The following is an 18,028-nucleotide window of genomic DNA, read 5'->3' as shown; positions in this document are numbered from 1 at the left end:
TATATAGGCAGAAAGTGGAATGTTGGTTGTCTGGTCCTAGAAGACCAGGAAATGACAAGATGTTGTTTAATGGATATACAACTTTAGTTTTTCTAGATGAAAAGAGTACTACAGATTAACTACACAAAATGGAAGTGTAATTAATACTGTTAAGCTATGCATTTAGAAATGACTGAGATAATAACTTTCATGTCATGCATACTTCACCACAGTTAAAAAAGAGATTTACATAAATAGGTGGGAAGTGGGGGAAAGTGCAGAGGCAGAGACACAGGGAGCAGATGGACAGCTGTCAGAGGGACAGGGGAAGAGGGGACTGGATCAAAGAAGGTGAAGGGATTAGCTCAAAACATAAACAGATAACACATGGATACAGACAACAGAGTGACAGTAGTCAGAGAGAAAGGGGGTGGAGGTAGGGGAGGAGGGCAGAGGGAGGGGAGGGGGGCAGAGGTAGGGGAGGAAGGCAGACGGAGAGTAGGAAAGCAGAGAGACTGAGCTGGGGAGAGGGAGCAGAATGCGGAGTGCAGATGGTGGTATATTGAGTTGTACACTTGAAACCTATATGGTTTGGTGAACCATGTCAACCCAATAAATTAAAAAACAAATGAAAGGCAGATTGAGACTGAATGGATATAAATAAATAAAAATGGTATAAAAGAGTGGCAGGTAAACAAAAAGAAAGATTTTAAATAACTTACCTTCGCCTCAAGTACCATAATGCAAGACATATCAAAAGAATGAAAGTGGGCAATATTATTGCCAAAATTATCACCATGGTGGAAGTAAGATGTCCTGAAAATTGAAAGAAGACACACAGATGTCACTGAAATACCCATTCCTGAGTCTCCTTCTCTTCCTTTGCTCACCTACTGTCATGAAGTTTAAAGGCTGTATCTCCCTTCCCCAACCCCCAAAAAGTCTCAAACTCAGCATTTTCATCTGTCTAGGATTTCAGTGTGCATACTTCGAACTAGTTCTTGCAAAATGAAAAAGAATAGTTTTTAAACAGCAAACTGTTTTTTAATTTTGATTTAAAAACACCTGATTGTCAGCTCCATCTCAACCTGCTTTTGATGCAAAGGCAATTCCAACTTCCCCTCTCAGATTCTCTAACACATTAATTCTTATCTATCTTCAATCATTTCTTCTCATCTCATGTCACCCAATTTATAGGCCCATAAATTTTATCTTCTTTATAACAGGTTTGTGATTTTCAATTTTCTTTTATCTAATAATACATATGAATTACTAAAATTCTGTAGCACCCTCAAAAATGTATTTTAAACTGAATGAAAAAAAAATAAGTAAAATTTTATCCATTCACACCAGATGGATATTATTGTGTTGGCTGTTGTCATTTTTTAGAATATGGCAATCTAAGAAAGAAAGAGATCAGCACGCATGACTAAATATATCAAGTACTGCGTGTTTTAAAAAATCCTGTGACACACCAGTTGAATATTGCTGCCAAGGTCATCTATCTCTTTCTCCTCTTGTTTTTCCTCCTTTTCACCCTCCATCACTCCTTGTTTCTCTGTCACACCCACTAAGTCTCACATTTTGCTCGCCCCTCCCTCCACATTTGTGGACCATCTGCTCCCATTTCCGGCCAGGTCCAGTTCTTTCTCACCCCAGTGGAGGATGATGTCCTGGCCTCCCAGGCTGCTGTGCTTTACTCGGCAATTCAGGTTAGCCTCCTCCCCAGCCACAACGTCCAGGGTTACTCGGAGATACCATGTCCCATCAGCATTGGGCAGGATGTCACCTTGATGAGTTTCTGGATGCTCCTGCTCACCCCTCATCCACATCACCCATACGGGTTTGGGGTAAAATCCTGAGACATGGCACACCAGCTGCAGAATACCAGGCAGAGGAGTGGGGCCACTGGAAAGCCAGGCCTCAGGCTTCACTGGGGCAGAAAGGAGGAGGACAGTGTCACATTATGATGCTTATCCAGAACACAGGGAATCAGAAACCCACAACTTTGTAACACCCCAAAATTTATTGATTAAGCTCCTCTCTCTTAGGAAAATACTCCCATAAAATTTACAGGTTGTGCAAAGTGACACAGAAAAGTCTTGGAGAGAGAACAGGACTAACCTTGTCTCTGCAGTTCCGCCTTCCCTGCATCGAGAACTCCCAAGAGAAATCGAGGACAGGTGTTTGAGAGGAGTGTCTCTATGATATTAAGGAGACCTCTGTATTCAGGGAGAAGTGCACAAAACCTCTGTGCTCTGCTGCCGCCCTGTGCAGCAGGCACACACAAATTATTCTGGAAGCTCAGGAAATCCACTCCTCCCAAAGCTCCCCTCAGGAAGCTTACAGTGGTCTCCCCAGAATGTAGCTCACAGCCGGCTATAACCTGGAACTCAAAGGGATCTGGATAGAAGAAAAAAGAGAAAAAGGTATTTAAAAGCCAACAAAGAGGAAAGGGATGGAGAAAAAAACCTACTCGTTGGATTTGAGTGAGCAGAAATGTTTGAGATGTGAGAGAAGCCAAAAGCCATTCCACTACTGTCATGTGCTACATAATGACTTTCAGTGAATAATAAACTATGTACAAGAGTGTAATCCCATAGATTATAATGAAGCTGAAAAATTCCCATTGCGTACTGACATCATGTCCATTGTTAACAGCATAAAGTGTTGCTCATATGTTTGTGGTGATGCTGGGGGTAAAAAACCACTGCGCAGCCAGTTGTATAGGAGAATAACAGTAAAATATGTACAGGACATAATATCTGATAATGATAATAAGTAATGTGACTAGTTTATGTATTTATTATATTTTTAATTTTTATTTTAGAATGCACGCTTCCTATTTGCAAAAAAAATTTTTGTAAAAGTATGTTGTGTTATACCGGCAATAGTAGCCTTATACTTCTCGTGTTTACTGCATCACTTAATAGCATAATTTACTCTTCTGTTTTATTTAAAGATACATAGTTTTTGTGCAGTAATGTGCTGTATAGTATATTAGCCTTGAAGCAAAAAATACACTGTATAGTCTAGGTGTGTGGAATGCTATCTTATCTAGATATATTTAAGTGTACTCTGTTTTAGTTACACAACAATAACATTGTCTAATAATGTATTTCTCAGAACATGTCCTCACTCTCAAGTGCTGTATGACTGTATTTAGAGATTGTTAATTTTTTTTAAATTTTTATTGATTGACTGATTTCAGAGATGGAAGGAAGGAGGGGAGAGAAAGGGGAACAATTAATTTTTCATTTTCTGTTGCATGAGGTTTTAGAACTGTTTCTATATATCTCTGCATCACTGATTCCAAATCTGAAATCCGTTTTTTGGTGCATGCTTTAGTTTTTATGCAATTTAAATTTATTTTTGTTACAGCTAATGGTATGCATTAGTTTTTAAATTGGAGTTAAAGGGCAATGACTCTTGGATTGCACATAACTTCAAGGCAATTAATGTTTTACAAACATCATTTTTACATAATTGTAGTTTTTTTTAAATGTAAAAAATTATTATCTGATAAAACACCTTCTTATTTTGTTTTAAGATTGAATCATGGCTTCTTTGAGTAGGCGTAAATGTAAGAATAGTCCTGATACCTTCTGTTTTATATGTGGCTGTTACACACTTCAATGTCAAAGGCACAATATTTCATCATTTGTGACACATGCATATACTGCCTATTTTAAAGTTCCCCTTGGTGATCAAGACAAGAATTGGGCTTCTCATATTGTGTGTCATAATTGTGAAGAAATGCTTCATGACTGGACAAAAGAAAAATGTAAAGAAATGCCTTTTGGTATTCCCATGGTTTGGCATGAACCTAAGGACCATAGCAGTGACTGTTATTTCTGTCTGATCCATACAAAGGGCATCAGTAAGAAAAAAGGGCATACAATCTCAGATCCTAATATTTCTTCAGCAATATGACCTATCCCACACTCTGAGACACTCCTGGTTCCAGTTTTCAATGGTTTTATATTTTCTAAGGATGAAGAAAGTGAACATGGTGATCAAGTGTATTTTGATAAGATGCATGAGGAAATAGTTGTAGAATCTGAAGGGTCCCCTTCTGATGCCAAGCAGTCATTAACCCCTCAGCAGTTTAGCCAACCCAAATTGAATGACTTAGTAAGAATGACATAAAAATTGTCCTCGACTTTCTGAAGTATGAGGAGCATAACTGGATCTTTTGTGTGGATCTTAAAATGGTAAATTTACTGCTAGGACAACAGAGAGGTTTCACAGAGTATCCTTGCTTTCTGTGTTTGTGGGACAGCTGAGCTAGGGAAAAACAATGGACAGAGGGGTGGCTAAAACGTAAAGTTCTGGAAGTGGGACGCAAAATATTGTAAATGAACCTGTAGTTAATTGAGACAGGATCATTTTTCCCCCACTTCACATCAAACTTGGCTTAATGAAGCAGTTTGTTCAGGCTTTGAATAGAAAAAGTGAATGCTTTCAACATAGTATTTCTGCTTTTCCTGCCATGTCTTTCGAGAAGATAAAAGCAGGTGTATTCAATGGACCTCAAATTCAAACCCTCATATGTGATGAAGAATTTGCCAGGAAGATGAATAAGGAGGAGAAAGCAGCATGGCAGTCTTTTGTGGCAGTTACAAAGAACTTCCTTGGTAACAAAAAAGCAGAGAACTATGAACTTCTGGTTTAAAGGATGCTGTTGGCTTTCCATGACATTAGATGTAACATGAATGTTAAGATTCACTTCCTGAACAGTCACCTTGATAAGTTTCCTGAAAATCTTGGAGCTGTTAGTGATGAGCAGACTACTGCTGGAGCATCAAACGAGACTGTCCTCAACAAGTACACAAACGCAAGAGCTACAAACGCAAATTTTTGCCTGAAGAGAATTTAAATAAGTTTTGCGCAAATTTTATGATTAAAATAAGTGTTTTAATATGTTCTATTTCAAAATTGTAGACAAATTCTGATGCAATCATATCTTTTAGTATGTTAATATAATAAATTATTATATTTTCACAAAGATGATGCCCAAGAAGACATTCTATCAATACTTCATTTATGTAAGACTAAATGTTGAAAATTTTACATTAAGATGAAAACCTACAACCTTGAATTGCAAAAAAAAAACTGTAGTTTACAGAGAAAAACTAATGTCAGATTTGAGCTCAGCATACTCGAATTAGGAAAGAACAAGTGCTTTTTTGGATGCAACAAAAATTTTGTTCCCCAGTGTTATTTTCCAGCTATATGCACACATTGGTTGATTTTCTACATGCCTTGACTGATGGTTGAACCTACAAACTTAACATATTGGGATAGTGCTCTTAACCACTGAGTAACCCAGTCAAGGCTATTCAGAGACCTTTCCATAGAAGAGAACAGGGAAAAAGTAAACATAGCATAAGTGATGGAAAAAGGCTGTTGTAATAAAGTACAGTGGGTGAGAAGGAAGAGGAAAGTAATGTGAAAAAACTGGCAGTAAAGTCAGGAGCAAGTACACATTCCAGGATGAATGGGAGAATTACATTTAGAGGAGGAGCAGGCAGGAGATGCTTAGGAGATGGACTGAAAACAAAGAAAGTCATACTTTAGTTCACTGAAGAACAGGGTAGGAAAAGTAAGGGCTTCTTGCTTGGGGTATAGGAAAGAAAATTTATACACAAAAGGAGTTCTGTATCAGACAAGGTGCAAGAAGCAGGAAGAACCTGAAATACCTTGTGGAGATATGGAATCTAAGAGGAAGACTGCTCTAGAGATGTGTGTATGCACAGTTGGATTAACTGGGAAAGAGGAGAGAAGATCCTGGGGTGTCGCATCATGAACCTAGAGAGGGAGGGAGGGAGAGAGAGAGAGAGAGCGAGAAAGTCAGAATGAGAGAGAGAAAGAGATCATTGGTAATCTGCTCAGGTCAGAGAACAACACTCACATGTCAACTCAAATTCACTGAGACGATTCTGTACTATCTGAGTAAATCCGATGATGTAGAAATGGCACATCTCTTCTAGCTCTGTCACCTCCACATCACTAAAGTTGCCCTTGGACCAAGGCTTCAGGAAAGTCGCAGTGCATGTGTTGCTTTCCAGGCCATAAATCTGCAAATCTTCCAGCCAGCCTGAGCCTTGATTTTGTGCAGAGGTGTTGTTGACAAATGATGATATCTGGATGACATGGAAAGAAGTCGGCCCCTGGAGAGCTGTGGGTAGTGGAAGGATAGGAAAAATGAAAACAGCAACAACAACAGAAAAGCAGCAGGGAATGGGGGTGGGGGAAAAGAAAACCAGAAATATCTAGGAAAAAAAACAAAAACAAACCAGAGTCTGAACAGCAAAATGGCAGAAACATTTGCCTGTGCCAGAGCCTCTTGCTCCATCCTCAGCCTCCAAAATAGAAGAGGGCTGGCCCAGATCCTCAGCGGTATGCATAGCATGCTTTCATCCAGACCTCCCACACCCTGAGTTTTGACCAGAGTTACTCTTACCATGCTTGTGTCCATGCTTGTTGTCAGCACCTGGGATGAGATCTGTTAGCAACACAAGTGGCAAAAGCAGCATTTCACCGGTAGGTAAAAGTTCTGACTCCTAGAGCTGCTGTTTGATCTCTGAACTCAGCAAACTTATTATTTCCTCAGTGCTCTATAGTGACTTCCTCTTCCAAGGGACAAGTCTCTGACTCATCCGTGTTGCACATCAGAGAAAAGCTGTGCCTCCCACAGCCTGACCCTCCCACTCTGCCTGTCATTTCAATGCCAGCCTTTGATTTCCAGAATTTTTTTCTTATCTCCCTGGCTTCCAGGTGTTCTTCCTAATCTCAGCTTTATACAACCCTGAAAAAGCCACCATATAGTTTTGAAAGGTTATTTTACTTTCTCAATCTTTTATTGTAACATCTTATAAATCAGAAAGCACTGTGAAACAATCGCCTGCCTTAATCTAGGAAAATTCTTTTGGTTCATCTGCCCAACCTCCATCTACCTCTGCATGGCCCTCTCTTCTCTTTCGCATTCTCAGTGGCTCCTCTTTCTCATTTTATCCTTTAGTCTTGTCTCCCTAACAACACATTTGTGTGTGTGTGTGTATGTTTTGATGACTATTTACAAAATGCAGAGCATTATTTTTCCATGTTTTCAATGTGTTTAGTTCTTCCAACACTTTTTAATTGATTTTAAAGTGAAGAAGGGTAAGAGAGAGAGAGAGAGAGAAAGAAAAACAAAACATCATTTTATGGTTCCACATATTTATGCATTTATTGATTACTATATGTGTCCTGACTGGGGATTTGCCTATCAGAATGATATGCTACTTGGCCTGGGCCCTAAAAGGAACATATTTAAAACACTTGTCAGTACAATGGTACAATGGTACAACAGACACATATCCTAAAATAAAATAAAGTAAATACTACAGTTTTTACTTCAAGCTAAATTATCTTATACCATAGAATATGTTGACAAGAAAAATTACATTTTCTACTAGTATATGATCTTTTCAGTAGCTCTTGACATTGTAGCAAGGAAAAGTAAAAAATCTACAAGGTAAAAGTATTAAAGAGAAGGAACATTTTCTAATGAATCATGTGGAAGACTATAGTTTGGAAGAAGAAGTGGGGGGAAATGTGTAGGTAAAAATAATAAAGGAATGTTGAAATAATTAATTTGAATGGGCTAGATGGGGAGCCTGTTAGAAAGATAGCAGACCAGTCAGAAAGAGCTCACTCAGGAGTGGTTAGGTCCTGGTTAGGCCACAAGGAAGAAGGGCAGATTCTGTTGAGAAAGGCTGAGTCTGAGACCAAGGATGGGGGAATGAATATGTAAAAGTGAGAGCTGTTCCAAGAAGCATGAATATGAGGATATATCCAGGAGTGTAAAGAGATATGTGCATTTTGGCCCTTCTTTGAATGTGAGTGGTGGGGGAACAGTCAGAACAGGGTAAAAGTTGAAACAAAGAAGGAATGAAGCAAGAGACCAAACACAAGGTCTGGAAGACTGAATAACAGTCAGAGCCCATATATCATCTTTCCTGGTCAGGACTTTCATGGAATTATCAGCTGAAAAAGAAAACTCACATTGAAACTAAAACTGACTGGAAATGCCTGCACTTCCAATGCAAAGCTATGCATGTACAACTGCAAAAACACCTGCAAGTTCTTCAACTCTCCTTGTTAAAATTAATTTGAACCAGGCAATAGAAAGTGAATGGTGCTTAACAGTGTCCTAGAGATGAGTATGAACACTTGCTCAGTGAGCCTGTGCCCTTGGTGTGCTGCCAGCTCTGGTTGACAAAAAGCAAGATTTAGAGCGTGTGATAGGAAGGGTGGCTCTACTTCTGCTAGATAATAGTGTGCTAAATTTTGGGTACCTGAAAGAGAGAGAAGTGACCATTGAGAGAGGGTGAAAGAAGGGGAGACAAAGGACCCATGGTAGAAAAAAATGGGAACAGTTACAAAGTTTACACATAGTCTCATACCCTCTTCCTTCTATCCAGCTTCTTATCTTCAAAATCAGGAACAGACTGGGGTCAAGATTGGTGCCTGGCACTTGCCTGGCATGCAGATTCCAAGGACGCCCAGTAGGAGCATTACTCTCTACATCCAGATCCTCTCAAATACTTCTTTCTAGTCTGCTTTGCCCACCTGGGTTTTCTTTCCTGCTGTGCTTGGCCCATGACAGAGAATTCCCTTGAAGAGCAGGAGCAGAAGCAGCAGCATCGGAGCTCTGTTAGGTAAGAATGCTTCAGCAGGATGAGTGCCTGCTGACTCAGATATCAGCTTCCCCTCCAAACCCTTTTGAACTCTTCTGTCACTTACTTTGCCATAAACCGACATCTCCCTCTGCTTCTTCCTTGTCATAGAAACCAGAGTGCTTCCCTCAGCCACAAGCATCCCACAGGGTCTCTCTCATTTTTCCTCTAACTCTTTCACAATTAAGATTCCATATTTGCGTTTTGCTCTTGTGTGCCTCCTGACCTCCCCTTTTTACCAACATGTATAAAAGTGGTCCTAGTTTTTAACAAAGTATGTAGTTGGTATTCTGACTAAAAGTATAGTACCTCTTAGCCTTGGAGAACTCAAGACCACAGTTCGATACTCAATGTACTTTTCTATAGAAAGAAGTAACAGAATGTCCTCAGTAGTGCCCGTTTGCCTTTTCAGCAGTGTCCCCACTCCTGATCTCTCTGTAATCTCCTCCTCTAATCAGCATCCCAGCCTTCTCTCTCCTTCTTCTTGGTCTTCTCTGTATTTCTTTACTTATCCGCAATTTTATCCTCTGGAGTCTACTGCCTCTCTTCTCGTGATCTCACCTCTTCTTCCTGCCTCCTCATTATCCTCTTTTTATCCCGATCTTCACAAAATCATTATCCGAGGAAAATAGGCACTTTGAATGTAGCTGTATAATCTACAAGAACATTCTATAATCCACATGGAAGGAGGAACAGCATTGGCAATACAGATTATCAGGTAATCTGAGAAAAAATACTCTTGCTCTGTTTTTACAGTCAGGCCAAATATCACTGTTAAGGAATCATGAGCACACTTAACTTGAAAATAGTAAGCAGATAAGTAAATGGATGTTTATTCATGTTGTATGAGTGGGTCTATAAGGGATGCACAGGGCCTTGGGCTCCCACTCTACCCTAAATGAGTTGAGTGTGTCTCCAGGTTTCCTGAGTATGAAGAGCAGTCATGCAGCCTTCTCCTCACAGTCAATGCACTGGGAGCACTGGAATCCCCTCAGTGTGTCTAATTAGAGAAGAGTTTTATTAGAGACAGAAAGTGACTCCAGGGACTGGAGTGTTCATAGGAGAATTAGTTAATGTGCTGAATCTTTACTTTTGTTATTTTCATTGATGTTTTGTTGTGCAACCTGCAGGCAGTTTAACTACCATCCTTATGGTTTTCATGAACATAATCAACTAACATTTAGTCAGAGTATACCTGGCGCAGAAAGATAGGTCAGAACCTTAGATTTCACAGACAAGTCCCTAAGAGAAAATAAAACAAAAGCTAAAACAAAACAATTTTAAAAAATCCTAATCTAAAACCTCTACATTTATAATATAAAGGACGCACTGAATTGTGCTCTGAGTTATTGAGAAAAGTTTACACTCAGTCTCGTCTATTGTTTTAAAATCCAAAACAGTGGCTTCAAACACTTCAAGATGTGAGGAATATGGCAGAATCCTAAGGTAATGATACAATACTAATATTTTTTGCTCAGGGAAATTATCATTTCTTTTTGATGGCCAAATAAATCCATATTTGAATACTCAAAAACTCAAAGAATATGCTTCATAACTTGCTTGTAAAACTAATGATCTAAATGAAACCAAAATTAACCTGAATAATGCAATGACTACTAATATAAATTTATTTTTATAAATGAATGTATAATATCAACTGAAAGTTTTCTGAACAAGGAAAAAAAAACATCAACAGAACAAAAAAGCATCCAACAAAAAATTAAAGGATATGTGCAAATATAACCTCCAAAAAGTGGCTAATATCTGAATATATGAAGAACTTAACAGCTCAACAACACAACAAAAACCAAAAAGTTAGATTTTAAAAATGGGCAGAAGACATGAAAAGACACTTTTCTCAATGGCTGACAGATATATGAGAAGTTGCTTAATTTCACGAGCTACAACAGAAATACAAATTGAACCACAGAGCTACCACTTTTTACCTGTTTAGAATGGCTGTTACCAACAAGATAAGAAATAACAAGTGTTGAAGAGAATATCAAGAAAAAAACATCATCCCTGCTGGTCAAAATATAAATTGATACATTCATGGAAACAGTATGGAGTTTCCTCAAAAAATATGTGGGATAGGAAACAGAAAATAAGAAACAAAACAAACACATAGTCACAGACAATAGTAGGCTGTTTATCAGAGGGGAAGGGGAGTAAGGGGAGATGTTGAAGAGAGTAAAGGGAGTCAAATCCATGGTGATGGAAAGAGACTAGACTTCAGGTCATGGGCACACAAAGCTAATATACCAATGATTTATTATAGAATTGAACACTTGAAAATGATATAATATAATTAACCATTGTCACCTCAATAAATGTAATTTTTAAAAATTTATTTAAAATATTTATAGTTAACCCTAAGTAATTGCTTAAATGAATATGTAAAATTTAATGGATTTGATTAATATTACAAGAGGGAGTTAATAATCAAAGAATTAAATTCCATATTACCTAATTCCCTGGGAATTCAGGAAAAAAAGGAAGATAAATAAGGTTTACATGAAACCATAGCTTATTGACTACATGAAAACAATACAAAATAGTTTTTGTCAGAATTTCATAAAATTATGATATTTATAGCACACTTGATTTTGTCACAGTGGAGGAGCATGTAAGAGCCTTTTCTTTATCTCAAAAACTGAAAATATTTTAAAGTATTTATTTTAAAAGATGAATACTTTCGTTATCATTCTAGAGAACAATGAAAAGATTCAACTGTGAAGAGAAACCTTAAAGAAGTCCTGCATAAAACAATGGAGCCTGGTGGTACAGTGGATAGAGTGTTGAACTGGGATGCAGAGGATCCAAGTTCAAAACCCCAAGGTCACTGGCTTAAGTGCAGGCTCACCAGCTTGAGCACAGGGTTTCTGGCTTGAGCATAGGTTCATAGATATGACACCATGGTCTCTGGCTTGAGCCCAAACATTGCTGTCTTGAAGCCCAAAGTTGTTGGCTTGAGCCTAAAGTCACTGGATGGTGCAAGGGATTACTTTCTCTGTTGAAGACCCCCCCATCCCCCCCCCCCCGTCAAGGCACATATGACAAGCAATAATGAACATCTATGGTGCCACAATGAAGAGTTGATGTTTCTATTCTCTCTCCCTTCCTGTCTGTCCCTATCTGTCCCTCTTTCTGTCTCTCTCTCTCAGTCCCTGTCACAAAATAAATAAATATTTAAATAAAAGCAGATAAAATGCCTGAACATCCACAAATTGAAATTCACATGAAAGAAATATAATAGAAATATACAATGTTTGAAAATACTAGAAATGTAAAGGAAAACATAAAAGTATGATAACTGGATAATTATTTATTTTTAATTTTTAAAATTATATTTTATTTATTAGGATAACATTGATTAATAAAGTTATATAGGTTTCACATGTACAATTCAATAATACATTCTATTTTGCAATGTGTGCTTATCACCTCAAATTAAGTCTCATAAATCAGCATGTATGAGAAATATCACATTCAGGCAGGATCAACTATATAACTTGTGGGACCAGTACAAAATGAAAATGCAATATCCTTTGTTCAAAGATTATTAAAAACTTAAAGATGGCAACAATCGCACAAGTCACTTGCTCATCAAGGAGGACCTGAATCAGGTTAGGCTTTTGGTCATGGATACAAATACAATATCTAAAGTCTGTTTTCAAAACATGGAGACAAAATAACTATAGTAAGTACTTAAATAACGATTGTTCAGAGTATGAAGATATTAATGCACTTAGGACGATCATTCAAATTAGAGAAATATAAAATAGATTTCCATTTTTCCCCTATAAAATTTTTTAAAATTAAATTTATTGGAGTGACATTAGTTAAAATTATATAGGTTTCAAGTGTACAATTCAATAATACATCATCTGTATATTTTATTGTGTGTCAGATCTCTTTTCATCACATTTATTCCCCCCGACCCCTTTACTGCCTCCACCACCCTTCTTTCCATCTATTCTGGTAATCACCTTACTGTTTTCTGTGTCTGTGTGCGTTTTTCTCTGCTTAATCCCTTCATTTTTTTACCAGCCCCCCAAACTTCTCCTCTCTGACAGGTATTAACCTGTTCTTTGTATCTATGAGTTGCTTCTATTTTCTTCATTAATTTACTTTGTTCATTAGAATCCACATAAGAGTGAGATCATCTGGTACTTGTTCTGTGATTTCAATTGAGTCATTCAGGGAAACTTCCAGGGAAGATTCAGAAATAGGAATGTGAAATACAGTTTAAAGGACCAACAATTAGGTGCCCTCAGAAAAGAGTTTGTCAAAGATCGGGGGTGGGGGGGGGAAGAGATTTCCAAATGGATCAGAATCTCTGTTAGAAAACTATTTCAACAAAATCATGCTTTGATTATTGGTATGAACCATGTTCAAGAAGAAGCAGACCAGATTTTTATGGATAAGGATAAACATATATCAGCAGAATTGGACCAGGCTCATTTACCATTTCTTCAACAATTTGTTTTTGGCCCATGATTCTGTGCCAAGCAGAGGTGGTTTCCTGATCTCCTGCGTTCTGGGTGTTCCTTCAATGGGAGAGCCGGGGTTCGGGGAAAGGGGAGAGTAGATATTCTGATCTGAGCTAAGGGCGAAGAAGAGGATATTTATCTCAAAGACAGGTAATCTGAGAGAAAAAGAATAATAGAAGAGAAAAAAAAATAGTGGATGAGATGTTGAAGAAACAAAACAAGAAAAGTCTCACCTGTGCTATTTAAACTGTAAGTCCACAAACACCAGAATAACCAGGGTAACTGTTACAGCCAAACAGATCAGTATCAAAGGGATAGAATGTCCTTCTGATTGGGGACTAAATAATGTCAATCTATGAAATACACTCTATCCTACCTCAGTTAATGCCTCTCATTTCACAGAGTTGAGACCTTAGAAAGTTTTTTTTCTGTATTTTCTAGGGCATTTATTTTAATTCTTTCTAGTCAATGTGTCTCCTTTTATTTTCCTTTAGTATCTCTAATCCTCTTTCTCTGTTTTTTTCAAATATAACTGCTTTGAAGCTTTATACTTCCTTATGATTTATATTCTCCCACTTTTATTCTCTTCTGAATACCAGTCCTGTCTATTCTCCAACTGCTCATTCATTAGCTCTGGATTTATGGGAAAGGCTATTATTTCCAAATGGGGCCCTGGTTCTTTCTCACCCCAGTGGATGATTAATTATATTATGGCCTCCCTGGCTGTGTTTCACTCGGCAAGTTAGGCTAGCTACCTTTGCAGTTGCCACATTCAGGTTTACTCGAAGATACTATGTTCCATCTGCATTGGGCAAGATTTTACCTTGTTGAGTGCCCCACTGCTCCTGTTGACCCCGCATACATATCACCCACACAGATTTTGGATGAAAGCCAGAGATATGGCACACCAGCAGCAGACGGCCAGGACCAGGACTGGAGCCTTTGGTCACCCAAGCCTGTGGCTTCACTAGAAAAAGATGAGAAGAAGTAGAGTTAGATATCTCAAGCCAGAACTTGTGACTCTGGTACCTTAGAACCCCTGAACCCATACTCACCTTCAAGCCTCTTATTTTGTGTCTCAAAGGGATGATAAAAAAAAATCAAGTACAAGAGTGAAGCACTGAGGCTGGGAGGAGAGAGGATGTTGGGCTCACCTTGTCATTCCAGGTCTGACTTCCCTCCTTACAGGAGGACTGGCAGGAATTGAGGGCCTGAGAATGTCACTGAAGAGGTCCATCAGAACTTGAACAATGCTGTAACGATTAAGCACATTACAGACATTCTTACCTGACTCCCAGCTCCTGGAGACGGCTTCCAGAAATTTCCTTGGAAATCAAGAAATCTGATCTTTGATATGCTGCATTTAAAAAACTCTTTGGTGCTTTTCCGGAAATGCACTCTAAAGCTGCCTGATACCTGGATCTCAAAGGGATCTGAGGTTGGTCAAGGAAGAGAGAATCAATATGAAAAAAATTGTAGGGAGGAAACATCAACAATAGAGAAAGCAGAGGGATTCAAGGAAAGAAACATTCTGGTGAACCACATGGAAGATTATATTTTGGAAGAAAAAGCAGGAAGAAATCTGTGGAATGAAAATGTAAAAATAATAAATAAATATTGAAATAATTAATTTGAAAGGGCTAGATGAGAATACTGTTAGAAAGTCTGCAGACCAGTCAAGAACTTTTCTTCACTCTGCTTTGCCCAACCACAAGTATATTTGCACCTGGGTTCTTCTCATGCACTGTGCTTGCCCCATGGCAGAGAATTCCTTGAAAGAGCAGGGACAGAAGCAGCAACATTAGAGTTCTGTTTGATAAAGAATGCCTCAGCAGAACAGGTTGTCCTCAGAACTCAGATAACACCTTCCCCACCAAATCCTTTTGAACTTTTCTGTAACATCTCTTGCCACAAAAACAAACCAAACTCTCCCTCTGTTCACTTCTGTGTGGGAAGAACCCGACTGCCTCCTTCAGCCATGAGCCTCCCACAGTGTCTCTCATTTCCCCTCTATCTCTTCCCTGTCTGGCTTCCAAATTTTCATTTACATTTGTCTGCCTCGTAGCCGCCCCATTGCACCAACATGTATAAAAGGAGTTGTGGCTTGATAACCATGTTTGCAGTCTGTTGTCTGCCTGGAAATGTAGTACTTCTTGGCCTTGGAGAACTCAAGCCTACACTTGGATTCTCAATGTCCATTTCTATAAAAAGAAGTAACAGAAGGTCCTCAGTAGTGCCCTGTGGCCTTTTCAGCAGTGTCCCCACTCCTGATCTCTCTGTGATATTTTCTTCTGATCAGCTTCCCAGCTTCATTTCTTCTTCTTTTTGGTCTTCTCTGTTTTTCTTTACTTCTTCATTATTTTTTTACCAGGAGTTTACTGTCACTCTTCTCACTGCTTTTCCTGTTTATGTTGTCCCTCCCCTCAGACTACCCTCTGTCTTTTTATCCTTCTCTTCTCAAAATCACTCTCAGAAGACAAATAGCACTGAATGTTGCTATATAGCCCACAGTGAAAAAGGAGCAGAGTAGCAATACAGATTTTCAGATAATCTAAGGAAAATACCTTTTTGTTTAGTTTCTCCAGTCAGACCAACTCGCACTGTTAAGGATCCATGAATATGCTTGAGTTGGAAGTGGTGAGCTGATAATGGGATGGATGTTCAACATGTTGTATGAGTGGGTCTATAGTAGATGCACAGGGGGTTGGGCTCCCATTCTACCCTAAATGAGTTGAGTGTATCTCCAGGTCTCCTCATTATGAACAGCAGTTTTCTCTTCATAATTTATATACTGGGAACACTGGTGTCCCCTTGGTATGTCTAATTAGAGAAGAGTTTTATTGGAGGCAGAAAAGTGACTCCAGGGACCGGATTATTCACAAGGCAATTAATTACTACATTGAGTCTTTAACAGGGAGTCCTCGGGTTATGATGGTCTCAACATACAATATTTCAAATTAACAACATCACTCTCATAAAAACTTTAAGAAATTGAGTCATGAGTGTTTTGGTTTACACTGTTAGCATCATACTTACAGACTATGTGGGCAAACTATATTGGTTGCTTGCAGTGGAAGAATACGCAGTATCACAGTGTATGAGTGAGGGAGTTGGCATCCTCCAGTATGCTTATCTATGCCAGTTTGGACTGTTAAAAGCGTAAGTGTTCTGTTTGTATTAGACTAAGGTATGTTTTGACTTTCACTAAAATTCAGATAGTGTCACTGAAGTAGGAACGGAACTATGTCATTATAACCCGAGGACCCTTGTACTTTTGTTTTTTCATTGATGTTTGCTGTGGCAGCCTGCAGGCAGTTTATGCACTACCTTTTTGGTTTCCATAGACACATTCAACTGACATTTAGTCAGAGACCACCTGGGGCCAAAAGATATGTCAGACACTAAGATTTCAGAGTGAGGTCCTTCAGAGACAACAAAACAAAACAAAACAAAACAAAACAGAAAACCCCTCCAATCTAGAACCCTATGTTTATAATATATAGGAATCACAGAATCATGCTCAGAGTTGAGAAAAATTTTGCCCTCAGTCTTATCCATTGTTTCTGACTGTAAGACACTGGCTTCAGACACCTCATGTTCAAGAAAATAAATATCTTAGAATTCTAAGGTAATGAGATAATCTTAAAATTTTTTGTTCAGGCTAATTATTATTCTCTTAGGAGGTCAAAATAAGTCTATATTTGAAAACTCAAAATCTGAAAGAATATGCAATATAACTCCCTTATAGAACTAATACTCTGTGTAAAACCAAAAATTAACTTGAATAGTACAAAAATACTAAAATAAATTTATTTTTATAAGGAAATGGACAACATCAAACTGGAAAGTTTCTTCACAACAAAAACAACCATCAACAAAACAAAAACGCAACCAACAAAGAAATTGAAGATATCTGCAAACAATATCTCTGATGAGGGGGTAATATCCAAATATGAAAAAAAATAATACAACTCAACAACACAACAAGAAACAAAAAGGTCCAAACTTTAAAATAAGTAGAAAATCTGCAAAAAGACTTTTCTGAAAAAGACATAGAAATGGCCAACAGTAGATGTAAAGATGCTCAACTTCACTAGCTACTAGAAAAATGCAAATCAAAACCACAGAGTGACCACCTCCCACCTGTTAGTATGGCTGTTATCAACAAGGTAAGAAATAACAAGTGCTGGAGAGGATGTAGAGAAACAAAAAACATCATCTGCTGCTGGTAAAAATGTAAATTGGTACAGTCACTAAGGAACCATTATGGAGTTTCTTCAAAAAATAATGTTTGATAGCCTTGGCCAGTTTGCTCAGTGGTAGAGCGTCGGCCTGGTGTGTAGGAGTGCCGGGTTTGATTCCTGACCAGGGCACACAGGAGAAGCACCCATCTGCTTCTCCACCCCTCACCCTCTCCATTGGAGCAAAGTTTTCCCGGGCACTGATGACGGCACTGTGGCCTCTGCCTCAGGTGCTAGAATGGCTCTGGTTGCAACAGAGCAACGCCCCAGATGGGCAGAGCATCGTCCCCTGGTGGGCATGCCGGGTGGATCCCAGTCGGGTGCATCAGGAGTCTGTCTGACTGCCTCCCTTTTTTCAACTTCAGAAAAATACAAAAAAAATAAAATAAAAAAAAAATAGGAAAAAATAATATGTCTGATAGAAAGTAGAAAGCAACAAAGAAACAAACAAACAAAACAAACTAACAAACATAGTCATAGACAGAAATAGATGGTTATCGGAGGGGAAGGAAAGTAAGGGGAGGTTGAGAGGGTAAAGGGGATGAAATATAGAGTGATGGATACAGAGTAGACTTTAGGTCATGAGCACAAA

The 18,028-nt window shown here is 38.5% G+C and overlaps 1 protein-coding gene across 3 annotated transcripts in view; it reads right to left on the bottom strand.

Moving 5' to 3' along the window:
- Positions 1-6,578, bottom strand: part of LOC136400731 (T-cell surface glycoprotein CD1b-like) — a 25,905-nt gene extending 19,327 nt beyond the window's left edge. For 2 of the 3 annotated variants that reach the window (XM_066377881.1, XM_066377882.1), the window contains exons 1-5: positions 6,446-6,578; positions 5,894-6,160; positions 2,104-2,382; positions 1,634-1,912; positions 702-795 (exon numbers count right to left, since the gene is read on the bottom strand). In XM_066377881.1, coding sequence (XP_066233978.1) covers positions 702-795; positions 1,634-1,912; positions 2,104-2,382; positions 5,894-6,160; positions 6,446-6,518 — 992 coding nt within the window. In that variant the 5' untranslated portion in view covers positions 6,519-6,578. Of the gene's footprint in view, positions 37-701; positions 796-1,633; positions 1,913-2,103; positions 2,383-5,893; positions 6,161-6,445 lie in introns of all 3 variants that reach the window. The other variant, XM_066377880.1, reaches the window with a different exon arrangement.
- Positions 6,579-18,028: the final 11,450 nt, after the last annotated feature.

This window comes from Saccopteryx leptura, chromosome 3 (assembly GCF_036850995.1).
Source record: "Saccopteryx leptura isolate mSacLep1 chromosome 3, mSacLep1_pri_phased_curated, whole genome shotgun sequence".
In the NCBI taxonomy this organism is placed as follows: domain Eukaryota; kingdom Metazoa; phylum Chordata; class Mammalia; order Chiroptera; family Emballonuridae; genus Saccopteryx; species Saccopteryx leptura.
This window is presented reverse-complemented; position numbering and strand designations above follow the sequence as displayed.